At 41.3% G+C, this 16,646-nt stretch overlaps 1 protein-coding gene across 1 annotated transcript in view; it reads right to left on the bottom strand.

Moving 5' to 3' along the window:
- Positions 1-723: 723 nt before the first annotated feature.
- Positions 724-16,646, bottom strand: part of khk (ketohexokinase) — a gene marked incomplete at its 5' end in the record, with an annotated part of 43,948 nt that continues 28,025 nt past the window's right edge. Inside the window, 9 exons of the mRNA XM_084668619.1 lie at positions 724-1,132; positions 1,652-1,789; positions 11,990-12,047; positions 12,794-12,951; positions 13,061-13,149; positions 13,269-13,415; positions 13,546-13,639; positions 15,577-15,711; positions 15,809-15,925. Coding sequence (XP_084524745.1) covers positions 1,060-1,132; positions 1,652-1,789; positions 11,990-12,047; positions 12,794-12,951; positions 13,061-13,149; positions 13,269-13,415; positions 13,546-13,639; positions 15,577-15,711; positions 15,809-15,925 — 1,009 coding nt within the window. The remainder of the gene's footprint in view (positions 1,133-1,651; positions 1,790-11,989; positions 12,048-12,793; positions 12,952-13,060; positions 13,150-13,268; positions 13,416-13,545; positions 13,640-15,576; positions 15,712-15,808; positions 15,926-16,646) is intronic.

Raw genomic sequence — 16,646 nt, 5'->3', positions numbered from 1 at the left:
CGTAAGAAAGAGAGGAAGTAGAATGAGAGTGTGAGGGGGAGTGGGAAAATAGTAGAATAGCTGCTGAGAGGGAAAGAGAGAAAGAGACTTAGTGAACTCAGTGACAGAAGGTGGAGCTGTTAGTGATAGAGGAGAGGGGGGCATGTAGAAGTCAGGCGGCTGTTGTTGTAGAGCCTGTTATCTGATCTACAGAACTGTATTAAAAAGTATATCTGAACTGCGCTGTCGACGACCAGGCCTTTGGAGACACATTTATTTTTAATCTGATTCCAAGAGGAAGACAAACAGACATAAACCCAACACTTGGTACTGTCTATCAAAATATTAAAAACACATTTAGGAGTATGTCAAGAGTAATTGAATTATATTCAGACCCAACAGGAGTATGAGAAAGATGGTAACCAAGTGAGAAACCAGGATAGAAGTTAGGATTTGAGGCTGGAATCTGTACTCACCCACACATGAACACACACCAGCTGTGTGGTTATGACTGGGTGGGGTACTGATAGATATCCTGTTTATATTGCATCTTCACACACACACAGTGGTGTCACTGTGTATTATCAACACATCTGTTTTACTGTAGGTCAATGTAGAGCTGTAAAAGCAATGACTCACTTTCTCTGTCTCACACAGAGAAATGTGCATACACACATGCACAAACTTGCTCACACAGACACACACACAGTACACAACACAATGCTTGAAAAGCATAAACTCTGGTTTGATTTTAGGAGTTGTTTATATGGTTAAGTTCTGTTTGTCCTGTACACATGGATATACCCTTTCTGTAGATGTTGCCATACTACTGATACTGTAGCACTGTCTACACCAGAGGTTTTGGACAGATCAGTATAAAAAAATGAGTTGGTACCAGGTGATACAGCATTAGTGTCAGATTCAAAAACTGTTATTTACTGATCCCTCATACAGTCATCATCATTGGTTTGCCTGGAGAAAGAAATCATATATGGGGCCCCAAATCCCAAATTAAAATGTAAGTTTTTTGACAGGTTGTCTTTTGTCTCCCGTTATCACTTTTTTTGCTCCACGATTCCGTCATATCCATGGACACCACACTTCCTGCCAGCAACCTGGCAACCAAACATCAGTGCTTCCCGTAAACTTCCTCCTGGACAGAAAAAATAAAAATAAGTGTTAACAGTCCCTTTGCCTGTTTATCAATGCAGTAAGAATCATTCTTAAGGCCCCGTCACACCATCTGGTCAACGTTCAATTTCGAGCGTTCTGAAGCGGGGTGGGTTAGGGTCAGTGTTTCCCACAAATTAGAAAGCAATTAGCGGTGGGGGGGTCGCCCCCCCCCGTGTTCTTCTTTAATAATTTGTTACACAGAACTTTATTATATTAAACTAGAAAGTGCATTTCCTCCAGAAAATGCATTGGAATGCTGAAAACTACAACTTTTTAAAAAAATTGCTGAAAATACAGAACTGACAAAATACCCGCTGAATACTGAAATTAAATTTAAAAAAAATTGCAAGTCACACAAAAGAAGGAGGGTGGAAGCTTAACTATCATCTTACAAATCTAAGAGCTTAAATACAATGCGGGAGAAGCTGAAAGCTGAACAAGCCCGTGGCAGATGCCAAGGACACCCCATGCTCACTGGCGGTCTTCAATATCATCCTACCGCTCCAGATGGGGGACACTGTATGTATCAACCTGGCGATGGGCAAGCTGGCCCACTCTGTGGAACCTCTCACCATCTTTAGCGGAATGCTGCTGTACGAGAAGATGTGATTGTAGGATGCATGTATGAATGGATGTTCTAGAGAAGACATGGAGGACAAAAAAAGGAATGGACTTCTTTCAACACCAACATTTTTTGAAGAAGTAGGCTAGTCGTAACAAGAATATTTTAGTTTTAACAGCTGAAATTATAGTTTGGATATTAATAGCAGTTGCAGATACAGTAGTAGCGTTTACATGCACACTAATATGCCGATGGTAACCCGATAATGGCAATAATGCGATTATTAAACTGATCATGTAAATTCCTTTATTTGATTTCCAAAGTGGGGTTAACAGACATCCCAACATGTGGAAAACTAATGAAACATACAGCAGTACGGCCGATACAGAAATACATGGCGACACTGTTGCAGAAGGAGGTGGTGCAACGATTAATAAAAAGAATCATGTAGACGCTTTTATTGAGTAATTGCATAACTAAATATAGCTGCAAGCAGCAATGTGGTAACCAAGCAGGTCAGATGACCCAGAAGAAACTTTCGACATCTAGTGACTGCGGTGTACCTGGCTTCCTTTGCAGTGTCTTACAGTCTCGCTAAACAAAGAATCAGAGACTTGACAAGCTTGTCAGCTTTGGCTGGATTCAAACCTTTGATGTTGACGTTTCCAGGACACCAATTTATCCTAGTGAGCTATTCTCAGTGCTGGAAATCACAGATTTCAGTTACTGGGTAAAAATATTAGCAGTGTTTCCTGTGGCAAGCGTGGTCAGATTTGGCCCAAGTTTAAACAGCTGTAATTCAGTTCTATTTTGACATGTCACAGTGATTGTGGTCTGAAGATAATCTGTTAGTGACAGATTAGGTGAATTTTTGATATTCACCAAAAACGTTTTATTCATTCAGAATGGCGGCCACATCTTTCCGCTGGTATCACTATTTAACATGTGTCAGACACAGGATTGCCCCCTAGCGGTTAGATGACACAATCTTTTGTGGACCTCTTTGGAACAGGGTCCCGAACACCTGTACCAAGTTTGATGTCAATTCAGCAAATATTTCCTGAGATATGATCACACTTCCTGTTTTGGCAACTTCATCACCGACTTCGATCAGCTTTGATTGGCTGTTCCAGTCAAAAAGTGTAGAAAATCCCAAAAACATGTGATGTCTTTTGTGAGGCTTGATCTGAAGATAAATGGTGCCAAATGTTTGACTATTGCAGCGCCACCTAGAGGTGAAATGGCATGATCTATTTTGGACTTCTTTAGAACGGGGTCCCTAGTCCCTATACCAAATTTGTTGTCAATGCAGTAAAGAGGTGCTGAGATATGACCTCACTTATTTTATGGTGGCTTGGTTGACGACTTTGTTTGGCTTTTCCAGTCAAAAGGTTTAAATAATAAAAAAAACATGTGATGTCTTGTGTGTGGCTTGGTCTGAAAATGATCTGCGCCAAATTTGGTGAAGATTGGACAAACCTTATAGGAGAGGTAGCAAAAAAACGTTTTATTCAAAATGGCGGCCACATCAAATTGATGTGGCTGTAACTAACAAACGGTTGCGAAAATCAAAGCTCCATGGGATGATTTTTGTGAGGCTTGGTCTGAAGATCATCTGTGGCAATTTTGACGAAGATTCAACAAGAATTGTAGGAGGAGTAGCGAAAAAACGCTTTTCCTTTACATTCAAAATGGCAATCTATAGAGCTGGGTATGATGTCATAGAGTGTTGAACTCATCTTGATCCAGGGAATCCAAAAATACCTCATTTTGGACAATGGGGCATATGGTTCAAAAGTAACATGTGTAAACACACCTTCAACTTTTACCCATTGGTGGCGCTAGATGGTTGGAATGGGAGACATGAAACTTGCTGAAATTGATGAGGGGACTGGTTCCAAAGAGTGTGCCAACTTTCACACCTTCTGACAATGTGATTCTAGGGGCTGCCATAGATTCCCATGGCAGAAGAAGATGTGTAATGATAATAATAAATATAGCTGCAAGCAGCAATGTGGTGGCCAAGCAGTCAAATGACCCATAAAACACTTTAGAAATCCTCAGAACGTTGGTGGTCAGCAACCTCATAGTTGAATCAAAACGAATACATTTGGCAGACCGGTGTTCAAATAGTATCATCTGCTAACTGAAAATATGCCCCCCAAAACGTAAATAAGCTTGACATTTATTTAGGGGAAAATCACTCATTCATAAGAATGTCAGTGGTAACGATCATTGTCAGTAACAAGGCAAAATGTGATATAGCCCTGCTGTGTGTAGAAGCTGCCCCGGTAAATTGTACGCTACAACTACTACTAGACTGTCTTGGTAGCGACTGCGTTTGTTGAATTCGATTTAACGTTACTTCCGTTGTACGGTCTAGGCTGAAATGAATTATTTTCATGAACAGATTGAAGTTTAGGCAGTGGCAATGGAGTTCAGGTTAGTAGTCACTAACATGTGCCGCCGTTTGACTTGCTACTAGACTACTGTAGGCTACAGTACAGCATTGCAGTGAGCTACACTGGTTTGAAACCACAGGTAATTTTAATTTCACCAACAAATTGTTTACTTGTAATCTTATGTCAAAATAAATCCTACAACGAAAATGTATTTGTGAGGAATGTTTATTTTAACATTGAAAACAGATGCATCATAGACCGCTGTAGTATGTGTTGCCCGAGCAACAGAGGCTAATGTCATGATGCTAATGCTTCAGTGAAATAGTAGACTACTGTTTCGGAAAGTAGATGTAACTACTTCCTTATATCAGCTTATATTGTACATTACACTTCACAATTGTGTTTCATATCACAAAGTAAAATGGGTAAATAGTTATCAACCTGGCCTCTTTGCTTGTGGCGTTTCTGCAGCTCCCTTGCAGTAAAGCAGTTAGCCGAGCTATCTCCCAGAAGAACGAGCTGCTAAACTAATGTTCTGCTACAGGTAGTCACGCGATATTTCGTGACGTTAGTGACGTCAGTAGCGTCAGTGACTGTGGCCAGCAAGTTAGCCACCGTTAGCTTCACTTTTGCCACAAAAACTTAATAAAAACTTAAACCGTGCAACGGAACATAAATCCCAATAGAACCAACGCAATCGCGACCAAGACGAACCTTTTGACATTGACGTTGTCTATGTAGTCCAAATATTGACTGAATCTTAGGGTCGCGAAAATGAACAATAATAATAAATAATAAATATATATGTAAGATAACAATGGTTTGTACTCGCCGAAGGCAAGCACACCCCAATAAATATAGGTGCAAGCAGCAATGAAAGGGCCAAGCAGCATTCGATATGGAAATTCAGGAGTTAAAGAAACAAATCATAAAACACAGTCATGTCATTTTGAGACAAAATGCACTGGCTAGATGTAGCAGCGTTGTATCTACAAAGCACAATAAATCCACTTCTTCTTGACTATAAATCCCATGACAATGAATCGTTATTGTTACTATTACGATTATACTGCTAGACAGCTACTGTGGAGTCGCTAAACAGATTATCCAGTGTCACGACATGCTCAATGACTGTGACTGGTTTCGATCCTACAACCTTGCGTTTCAAAGGAGCACATCCTATCCCAATGAGCTATACTCGCTGATGGAAAATGCTGTATTCGGTTACATTATTTAAAAAGGAAGCCGTTTCTCCCGTGGCGAGCTTTGTCAGATTTGACCCAAGAATAAACAGCTGTAATTCAATCATATTTTGACATATCAAGGTGATTGTGGTAGGAAGATGATTACATGACATGCTCGTGATGACATTACCAAGTTTCGTCTCCATAAGGTAAACCGTCGCAGAGTCAAAGCCTCACGTCCGCTTTGGCGTCCTCTTTGTCAAAATCGTTTGCGCGTTACTCGTGAACGATTTGGCTCATCGATAAACTTTTGATAATTTTGTGACGGCATGGTCTGAAGATGATCTCTTGCAATTTTCATGAAAATCGGAGCACCGGCCTAGGACTAGTTCGAAAAAGTTGGCATTTCTTAAAATATAAATGACGTAAAAACCATCATGACGACAATGACGTCACAGGGTTCAATCGAATCGTCTGCCTCCAAGGAATCCAACGATACCTCAATTTAGAAAAACAGTCTCACAGTTCAAAAGCTGTGGGCGTAAACGCACCTCCAACTTTGACGCCTTGGTGGCACTATAGAGCTTCACGGATTGACATGAAACTTTGCTGGCGATAATCAGGAGACCGTTCCAAATCAATGTGCCAAATTTCAAAACTTCGCACCAATCGGTTTTATGGGCTGCCATATACTCCTAGTCCTAAGTATAATAATAATAATAATAAAACTAACAATTACAATAGGTGCCACAGCAGCTTCGCTGTTGCTTGGCCCCTAATAAGAAAAGGTAGAATCAGTTATGTGGCTTCGCCGCTTCGCGGCTTGGCCACCAAATATAGCTGCAAGCAGCAATGAAGGGGCCAAGCAGCATTTGATATGGAAATTCAGTAGCTAAAGAAGCAAAGCAAAACCTTTCATAAAAAACATTAATGTAATTTTGAGACAAAATGCGCTGGCTAGATGTAGCAGCGTTATATCTACAAAGCACAATAAATCTGACTCTTCTTGAGTATAAATGTATGAATGAATGAAACATTATTAGCAACATGATTAGATGACATGCTCGTGATGACATTATCAAAGTTCCGTCTCCTTACGGTAAACCGTTGCAGAGACAAGGCCTCACGTCCGCTTTGGCGTGCTCTTTGTCAAAATCGTTTGCGCGTTACTCATGAACAGTTTGACTCATCAATAAAATATTGATAACCTTTTGTCGGCATGGTCTAAAGATGATCTTACGATTTTCATAAAAATCGGAGCAATGGCCTAGGAGTTCGAAAAAGTTGGCATTTCTTAAAATACAAATGACGGAAAAACCGTTGGGCCGACAATGACGCCATAGGGTTCAGTCGAATCGTCTGCATCTCAGGAATCCAATCATACCTCAATTAAGAAAAACGGTCCAACGGTTCTAAAGGAGACCGTTCCAAATTGAATTTGTTTTTTTAAACTGAATTTTAAAAAACAGTTTCGGGTTTTGTCAACATTTTGAAGTTTAAATGGTGGCTCTAGCTGAAAGATTGAGGAAGAAGAAGGATTTGGAAGTTGAAGAAGTTTTAAGAAGTTTGAAAGGATTTGAAAGAAAACTATTACGAAACTATTACGAAAAAACAAATATTACGAATATTGATTTATATTAATTCAAGCATAAGAGGTGAAAGCTGAAAAGTCATGCACCCATGGCCTGAAACTGCTGAATTTGTTGATAGCTGAACGGTTTTAATAGCTGAAGATTTGAAGGGACTGAAAGGTGTCATGGAAGAAATAGAAGAAGTTGAATACAGATTCAAAGAACAATACTTGGAATGCTGAAGAGGCATTCCAACAATAATATGAATCAAAAATGAATCACACGCCCAACCCAAAATTGGCTAAAATTGAAAGAGACAATCTGATAGGCTGGAGAGAATATACTTTAGAAAAAATGCATCTGTGAATACAAGCACGTCAGGGAAGTTCCAAAAATCCACACATAAATGCAGGGATTTGTAACTCGCGTTTGTCCGATTGTAACTCGTGTTCTCCGATTCGTAACTCGTGTTCTCTGATCTGTAACTTGTGTTCGTCAGGTTGCAAACAAATGTAATGGGGTCATTTATTTGTGAATCGCATTACATTTGTGAATCACAAAATGCATTTATGAATTGCGTTACATTTATTTGTGAATCATGATATACATTTGTGAATCGTGTTACATTTATTTGTAAATAATGTTATGTTTGTTTGTGAATTATGAAACTAACTCCATAAAAAACGGAGCTGCCAGCTGTAGGTATATGCAGGTAACAACGCAGGGACAAGTAATGCTGCTATATTGCAGTGGAACGTAGAGGAGGAGGGAGCTTCTCAGCTCTCAAAAGTGACATGCAATCTGCCTCCGTCCTTGGCGATCCCTTTTACTCAAAACCATTTCATCTATATCAGTGATTCTTAACCATAGGGCCCCCTAGAGGGCCGCAAAAAACGTTCAGTTTTGCACCTGTGGGCCGCAAGGGCCGCGAGACTGCGAGACTGCGTGCAGCTTTCGACCATGTAGAGGCGGTAAAGCAATCAGTTGTTTAAAAAGCGCCAATACACAGAGAAAAAATTGAGAAGTTTTTAAAAAGAAAAAAATGAAGACGAACGTCCTGCCGACACCCCCACCCAAAAGACAAAGTTTTTGCGGAAATACAATCTCGACTTCATTAAGTATGGTTTCGTAAATGGAGGAACAGAGGCAGTGCCAAAAGCCCAGTGTGTGGAGCGTAGGCTAATGCTGTCCAACAAAGCCCTCAAGCCCTCAAAACTACAGCAGCATCTAGACACCAAGCACCCGATGCTTGTGGGAAAGCCTGTCGAGTATTTTAAGAGGAAGGAAAGTGGGCTGCAGATGCAGAAAAGGTCTGTCTTGACACTGACAAGCAACTCTAAATGTGCATTGAAAGCCAGCTACCTCGTAGCCAGACGTGTTGCACAGAGTAAGAAAGCATTCACCATAGCGGAGGAGTTGGTTCTGCCTGCCGCTGTTGATATGTGCCGTGAGCTAATTGGAGAGGCCGCTGCAAAAAAGCTGCTGACCATCCCACTCTCAAACGACACTGTGAGTCACCGTATCGCGGAGATGGCCTCAGACATACAGCATAAACTTACAGAAAGAATAAAAAGTAGCAATTTTTTTTCTTTGCAATTAGACGAGTCCACAGACGTCACAAATGCTGCACTGCTGCTAGTTTTGTTCGCTATCGCTGGGATAGTAGTTTGCACAAAGACATACTGTTTTGTGGAGAGTTACCAACACGAACTACGGCTCAGGAATGTTTCCGCAGCATGGATAACTACTTCACTGAGAACGGCCTGGACTGGCAGAACTGTGTCGGGGTGTGCAGTGATGGTGCAGCATCAATGACTGGCAAGCATCATGGTGTCATTAGACAGATACTTGATCTTGCACCAGAAGCTAAATGGACTCACTGTTTTCTCCACCATGAAAGCCTTGCAGCAAAAAAGATGTCACCAGTTCTCCACCAGGTGATGGATGTAAGAGTAAAATCCATAAACTTTATTAAAAACAATGGTCTGAACTCCAGATGTTTTGCTAAGCTTTGTGAGGACATAGAAGCAGATCATGTCCAGCTGCTATATCACAGTGAAGTGAGATGGCACTCCAGAGGACTGGTCCTCAATCGTTTGTTTGAACTGAGGAATGAGGTGTTCTCTTTTCTCACTGAGAAAAAATCTAATCTTGCACATTACTATGCTGACACAATGTTCACAGCAAAACTTGCCTACCTCTGTGACATTTTTTCCTTACTGAACACCTCACTTCAAGGAAGAAACAGCAACATATTTTGTGTTGCAGACAAAGTTGAAGCTTTCAAGAGGAAACTTGCTTTGTGGACCAAGAGGCCCCTGGAAAAGAGGATGGACATGTTTCCACTTTTGTCTGACATTTTGGAGAACTCCCCTCAGGTGAAGATCAGTGACTCAGTCTCCCAGCACCTCTCACAACTGGCAGAGACATTTGGTGACTTCTTTCCTGAGGATCCCAGAGAGGGAAACGTGGATTTTTGACCCTTTTCAGTGGATTCCACTGCAAATAATGTTGCTCTGCCCTCACACCTGGAATCACAGCTTCTGGAAGTTTCCACTGACAGCACTTTAAAGCTGCAGTGGGGCAAATTGGACTCCTTCTGGATTGCTGTCTCAAAGGAGTACCCATGTCTTACACTGAGAGCTGTGAAACTCCTTATCCCATTCACAACTACATACCTGTGAGAATCGGGATTCTCCATTGTGGCCACAACTAAGACCAAAGCCCGAAACAGACTCAGAGCAACACTGGAGGCTACTCTGAGAATGAACCTTTCTCCCATTCCACCCAGACTGGATCTGATTATGTCTCAGAGGCAGGCCCAAGTGTCTTATTAAGAGGTGAACATAAAAAGGGAATTGTATAATTGTTGTTATTATTTGGGTCATTGTTCATTTGTCACAGATATAAAGATTCTTCTGGTTCTGCCATGCACAAATTGAGACTGCTGAAGCAATTTTCAAATGGCTTTGCAGATTATAAGGATATAGTTTCATTTGCACTTTTTCAATTTCATTTACAGTTTGTTTATATTTATAGATTTATATTATTTGAATGTATTTATTTTATCAACCCGTTTTTATTTATTGAATGATTTATATATAATTTTTTTAAATTAATTTAAAGTAAAATCCTACTATTGTTTTTGACCGTGACCGTTTTTGTGTATGAAAATGAACAAAATAAAGGCTTAGCAGCATGATGCATACATCTTCAACAGTTTAACATTATTTTGACGGTCCTAGTTCGTTGTTGAGAAGGTATTGACTTTTGAAACGTGTGATTTGTTGATGGTCCCTAACATACGCGTTGTTTAGGCATTGGCTTAGCGGCCGTTCGTAGGGGTGCTAACACCAGTTAAAATAACAAAATACTGTACGAATATCTGTTGAAATCCAACTTCTAACCAACTTTACCACGGTCATCCACCAGCCTAAAATACAATACAATCATCTCTGTCCATGACTGCACCTTTAGCTTGCTCTGGGTAGCCCCACACAGGTAGGCTATAGGCCTAGCAGAACTGCCCGCAATATAGTTATCCCCTTAATAGCATTTCGTGGCCACGAATTAGAATTTCGTGACCACAAATTTCGGAAGTCATGTCTGGGGCTCTGGCAGTTACGGACCCGAAGACTCGAAAAGCGTGAAAAGCGTGCATGCCATGTTGACATTGGTTGGCCAAACAAGCTTGAAAAAGATATTCATGACAGTTTGCGTTCGCAGACTAGGCTACTCGGAGGAACCCCTTTTTTTTTAATTGCAGATACACGAATCACACAAATGACCTATTTTGGATCAAAACAGCGAATTTCGCCGAAAGGCGAAGAGTTTGCACCCGTTTTTGTTGTTGTTACGTGCATTGCCTACAATTTATATAGGCCTAGGAAAATTTGCACATTTAGTGCTTGGCTGCTGGTCAAGTTTTCTCGCTTTTTAGGTAACCCCAAATCCTCCATTAGCCTACTCTACCTCCTCTCCAACAAGTTAACTAACGTTACTTTCTTTGCACTCAACTGACTGACGAATAAGTTTTAGGTAACCATGACGCAGACCGACGCAAGGTGGATCACAGAAGTGTACAATTAGGAGGGGGGATTCACACACTTATGTTTTTCTTAACAAACGGAAATACATTGAAAATAACACCGGTCCATTGAATGGGTTTATAAAAAAGAACATATATTTGACATTTTCTTCTGTATATTGGGGGGGACAGATTGGTATTTTCTCAATATTGGGGGGGACACGACCCCCCCAAAGAATGCGTGGTTACGCCCTTGTCGCCAGGGGTAACAACATGGCAGATGAGGCAGCCAGGCAAGCGGCAGTGGGGACTGGGACAGTGATGGGACCTATGCAGGTAGTGGATGATCCAGCCCCAATCACCACTTTATATTCCCTTGTGCTAGCACAAGACCGAGTTAGTCTTCAAGAAAAAGATATGTGGTTGAAATGTGGGGCAATGCAACACACCCAAGATGGACCCTTCAAAGGTCTATGGAGGATGGTCATTTTATTTTACGTCGCCATGCTTTGCTATTAGGGAAAATTATATGTCACCTTTAGGTCATATGGGGGACACCATATTTAGAAGCCACAGTTGATAGATAAAGCAGCATATTGGTGACTTAGGCTCATCTGTCCAGCTGAGCCTCAGGAGCTTAGGTGTTGTGTTTGATTCAGCTATGTCCTTGGGGTATCACTCTAAACATTACTGTAATTTTCGGACTATAAGGCGCACCGTTATATAAGCCGCAGCAGCTGAATTGAATGATGTGTACATATATAAGCTGCACTGGACTATAAACCACAGGTGTTTTAATGTTTAATTACCATATGTAATAAGTTGCCGGGAAAGAGATGGCTGCTTGAGGAAACTCCCATGTATTAACCGTTAGCTGTAAAAATCCATAGATGAGCCGCACCGTTATATAAACCACAGGGTCAAAAAATGCGACAAAAGGCACGGCTTATAATCCAAAAATTATGGTAGTCAGAAACTGTTTTTTCCAATTGAGGAATATTTCCAAATTAAGTAATGTCCAAGGGTGAACTGGAGATGATAATTTGTGCTTTTATTTCTTTACGTTTATATTATTGTAACAGTCTTTTTACCTGTTTGAACAAGAAGGAGCTCGACCGTCTCCAGGCCATTCAGAAGTCTGCTGCAAGGCTTTTAACGCACATTAATAAAAGAGCACACATTACACCAGTTTTAGCATCACTTCACTGGTTGCCAGTCCAGTACAGAATTCAATTTAAAATCCTGGTCCTCACCTTCAGAGCCCTGAATGGAGAAGTTCCTCCCTACATTTCTGATTTAATACAGCTTCATACCCCCACCCGTAATTTGACATCATTGGGTCAGAAGCTTTTAGTGGTTCCCTGTACTCATTTTAAAACTAAAGGGGATTGATCATTCCGAGCAGTGGTCCCTAGGTTGTGGAATGCCTTGCCTCCCTTCCTACGGTGTGCAACTTATGTCGAAGCTTTTCAAAAGCAACTCAAGACTTTGCTATTCAAGCAGGATTTTGGATAGTTGAAGGGTTTTTATGGTTGTTTGTCATGTTTCTATTTCTATTTAAATGTTCTGTATTTATTTGTAGTGTTATATTGTATTTTGGTGTGAAGCACTTAGTGATTTTATCTGCGAGAAGTGCTATACAAATAAACTTTACTTACTTAGCTGCCGTTTCCGTGTTGTTTTACATTTTGATATTGGTTAAAAACTTAGCCTATTATTTCGACAACAGACAGAGAGAAAGAGGGAGAGATAATGACAGATATAGAGACAGAGGGGGATACCAATAACAAATTACTTATGATTCAATTAAAAGGGACAAGATATAATTATGATTATTATGATGATTTTGATGAAGAACATGGTAATTATTATGATGCTAAAATGCATTTCCTGACCGTGAGACAGGCAATAGATGACAGATGCGTTAAAGGTGTCTCCTGCTCCCAGTGTGTCCACCAAGACCTCTGGAGAAAAGGCATCAGAGTGGACGATAACTCCATCAGGACCTAGGGCATCTGCTCCTTTCTCTGCCCAGGCACATATGAGGATAGCACTGGTGAAGACACACACACACATAATATGGTTTGATCTGCCACGACTCTTTAATCTACCATTTTATCTTTTTTATCTCCCGCTGTCCTCCACCTCTCCATTCCACTCACCCCTTCTTCACGCGATGGTAGAGTTCCTGTAGTGCACTGGCTGCTGAATGGAATCCAAAGTGCATGGCCACATCCTTACTAATAAACACCTGGACAGGGCAGCCAGGATTGAGGGACATAACTTAGACTGAGAACTGAGAAATATCAATCTAAAAACACAGCCTTTGAATATTATTTACTCTACCATCTATGAACATGGAAATCATACTATGTCACCGTAGGGAAACAGCTGATATAGCGGCTCCATTGTCTTCTCTATCTCCAAAGAGATGGTGATCCTCTGTTGCTGTGGCAAAGACATGTTGAACAGAGCCACCTGCTGGATCATCTTCACCTGCTCCTCTGCATTCCGACCCTAACAGATGATCATCAATCAGATCATCGGAGGGGTACCAAATACAGATATCAATCAACCAACCAACCCACAAATTAATCAATATGAGAGAATAATTAGATATATGAGCACTGCCAACACACACACACACCTCCCAGTGAATCCAACTGTACTGGGTCAGGTCCACCTTAGAGAAGTCTGTTGCTGTGACGTCAGGGAGGTTCCTGAGGGACACACAGTAGTGACTGAAAGGAAAGGAAGGGAAGAAAGAAGGGAGGTGATGGCGAAGGGAGTACAGGGGCAAAGGGGGTGGCTGCAATGGCATATTCAGACAAATGGTTGGCACTGAATTGATGATTAGTGAAGTATTAGTAATGAGCATTACGCAAACATTTCCACAGACATTAGCTGAAGCAATAGACCAGAGGGGAAATCTATAATATATATTTTTTTTTTAAGATAGGCTTTTCTGATAATCATGTTGCTCTGTATGTATCACATTAGATGTTTTCTCAATATTGACAATAAAGCAATTAATATTAAATTATTATATGGCAACGACGGTACGAGCTTTCTGATTGGCTAATGGGTAGTCATGCCAGCCGCGTATTGCCCTCCTCGCCGGTCAATACGGATCCGTATTGCCCTCTGACGTCAGCTTCAAAATGAGCGATATCGACGAGTCAGCTGCTGAGTTTTACTATCCAGATGATGCTGAAAAGATTTGTCATCGAAAGTGAGGATGAAGACTAGACTCTCTGAATCACTTGTGTCGTTATTTTGTGTTGAAATTAAAGCCATTTTAGCAGAACCATGTTGTCCGCTTTCTATCAAAAGTATTGAGTTGCTAGGCAACACATGAAACACACTGTGACAAGACTTATGAGCTAGCTACAATTAGCCTAGAGGTACCATTTATTTTCGTTTACAAAATGAAAAGAAGCTAAAAATGCCATATAATAAACTACTTACTAACCTCGACCGTTCGGTCATGCCGGGAAATATCAAACCCCGGCTTTGCCGTATCATGGTCGATACATGACCTCTTTGGATCTTGTTTCTCTTTATTGACACAGCACTACCACAGAGAAACTTTAGGACCTCACCAGCAGCGGTGACATCGAGCTCTCTGATTTTGCCCTCTGAACTTTGAAGAGACATATTGCTCTTTACAATAGAACAAACTCTCCTTAACCGTTTCAGGTCATCTATATACAGCCTAGTCAGTCCTCTAGAATTGGTTAGCCTGCTCCTATATCAGTAGTGTCACTCTCAAGTGTCTCAAGTGTCACGCATTGAGAGTGACAGTCACTCATTTCGGTCTTTTGTCACGCCCTCCCGCCACACATTGTATTTCTCACGGAGAAAAAGAATATTTATAATATATTTAATATGCCGCAGCACCCAACCAAAATTCCTCTGGCCGCGCCACTCTCACTATGGAACCGGCAGTCAAGCGCGTCTCCCCCGGAGTTCTTAGTCGAGCCTGTAACTTAGCCGCCAATCAAAAAAAAGAAAGGGTCAATACAATAGCCAATCGGAAAATAGCACCATTGTATATGGGTGAGATTTAATGCAACAACCAATGGAAATTGATTCTGATTCTGCTACATCTTCTGAAAGTTTTGTTCACCTACAAAACAAACCGCTGGAGCTCGAGCATCACTTTGAGCACAGTCATGATCTCCTGTTTTAATGTTATAACAAATTCACAACTTGTTTGACACAAACAATGACAACTTGACTGCAGTTAAAAATGTTTCCAAGATAATTAGCATCAGTTTTTCACAAGTCTCCACCCGCATCAACAGATATCTAGCTTTTCGTTGGCGTAGTTGGTAGTGGGGGTGCTTGGAATGTGGTGACAGGATCGGACCCAGTGAGGGACGTTAATAGGCCCGATACCTCCGACTTTTAAAATAATGTCATACATTATTATTACATCCTGGCCATGGATGCATTAATCATTGCTTTCAAAGATGTCAGGTAAAAAGCAATTAATTAATTAATGAGAATGTCACTCTTGTCTGTCTTCAAAACTTGAGAGCCCTGGTAGTGTGTAGTAGTAGTGTGAATAGATTAGCCTACCCCTATATTAGACCAACACTGGATAAGGAAAAAGAAAAAGGAGATAGGGAAGAGGGTCCAGGTGGGACCCTCATGCCACACTTGTGTTCCTTACGTGTCAGAGAGCATAACTGTGCGTGAGCCGCTGGCGGTACACACCACACAGCACGCACACGGAGTCTCGCCCTCTTGTTGCCAGGCAACAGTGGAAATGTCCACTCCACGTTTGATGAAATCGCCCACAATGAAGCTGGTAGGGCAAGGACAGGACAGACACAAACACTACTAGGTAAACAGGGTAATGTGACTACTATTATTATTAACTGCTATTATTAAGATCAACTTACTCTGCTACGGGCCCAGGCGCAAGGGAGCCCAAGAACGCGCAGGGAGCCCCGAGTAGAGCCAGCACCGTGCACGAGTTTGACGCGTTCCCCCCACGTTGCCAACGTTGAGATAGACACCTGTGCGAAGAATACAACTCATGTCTCCATACAGTAATGCATGAAATTGTGGATTGATGAAAGAATGTTTAAAGGGGCGATTGATTGCAAAACTGATTTTACCTTGTCATAGTTGAATAACGACAGTTCGGTGAGTAAAATGAACATACAGTGAATATCAAAGTCCATTGACACCTCTTTCCTATGCAAATCTCAAAAAGAAAACATTTGGCTGTAAAACGCTAGCTTTTTAACAAAGCCACCGGTGTGACGTAGGACCGGGACTGCCCTTTTTGGCTCTGGTCTGTATCTTTGTCACGCCCCAAAATGTACATCCAGACCAGCCCGAGGTAGCGTCTATCTCCGATACTAGTTTTGCTGCGCGCTGCTCTGTGTAGGCTACTTATAAGGAATTACAAAGAAGAACGTTTTGAATTCTAACACGGATATTGAAAATGGACCACGGTCGTAAATGCTGTGTCCCAGGCTATACAGGGAAGGCTATCACTCAGTCTTCCCAAGGAGCCAAACATTCGACAGGCATGGCTACTGTTGTTTATGAGAAGATCCCGGTGTTACGTCCCAACTGGCTCCCAATTGAACTGGTTCCCCAGCTGTGCGTGCACCTATCAGTCTGCCTCTATTGCCAGATTCGTCACAAATTCACAAACATATTACTGGCGATTTTCAAGTCAGATTTTTTCGGATTTGCTGCGGCAAATATGAAAGTAGGCCTATAGGC

This window comes from Hypomesus nipponensis, chromosome 12, assembly GCF_054491055.1.
Source record: "Hypomesus nipponensis isolate SF chromosome 12, ASM5449105v1, whole genome shotgun sequence".
Taxonomy (NCBI): Eukaryota; Metazoa; Chordata; class Actinopteri; order Osmeriformes; family Osmeridae; genus Hypomesus; species Hypomesus nipponensis.
The sequence above is the reverse complement of the archived record's forward strand: the minus strand, read 5'-3'. Positions and strand labels throughout refer to the sequence as shown.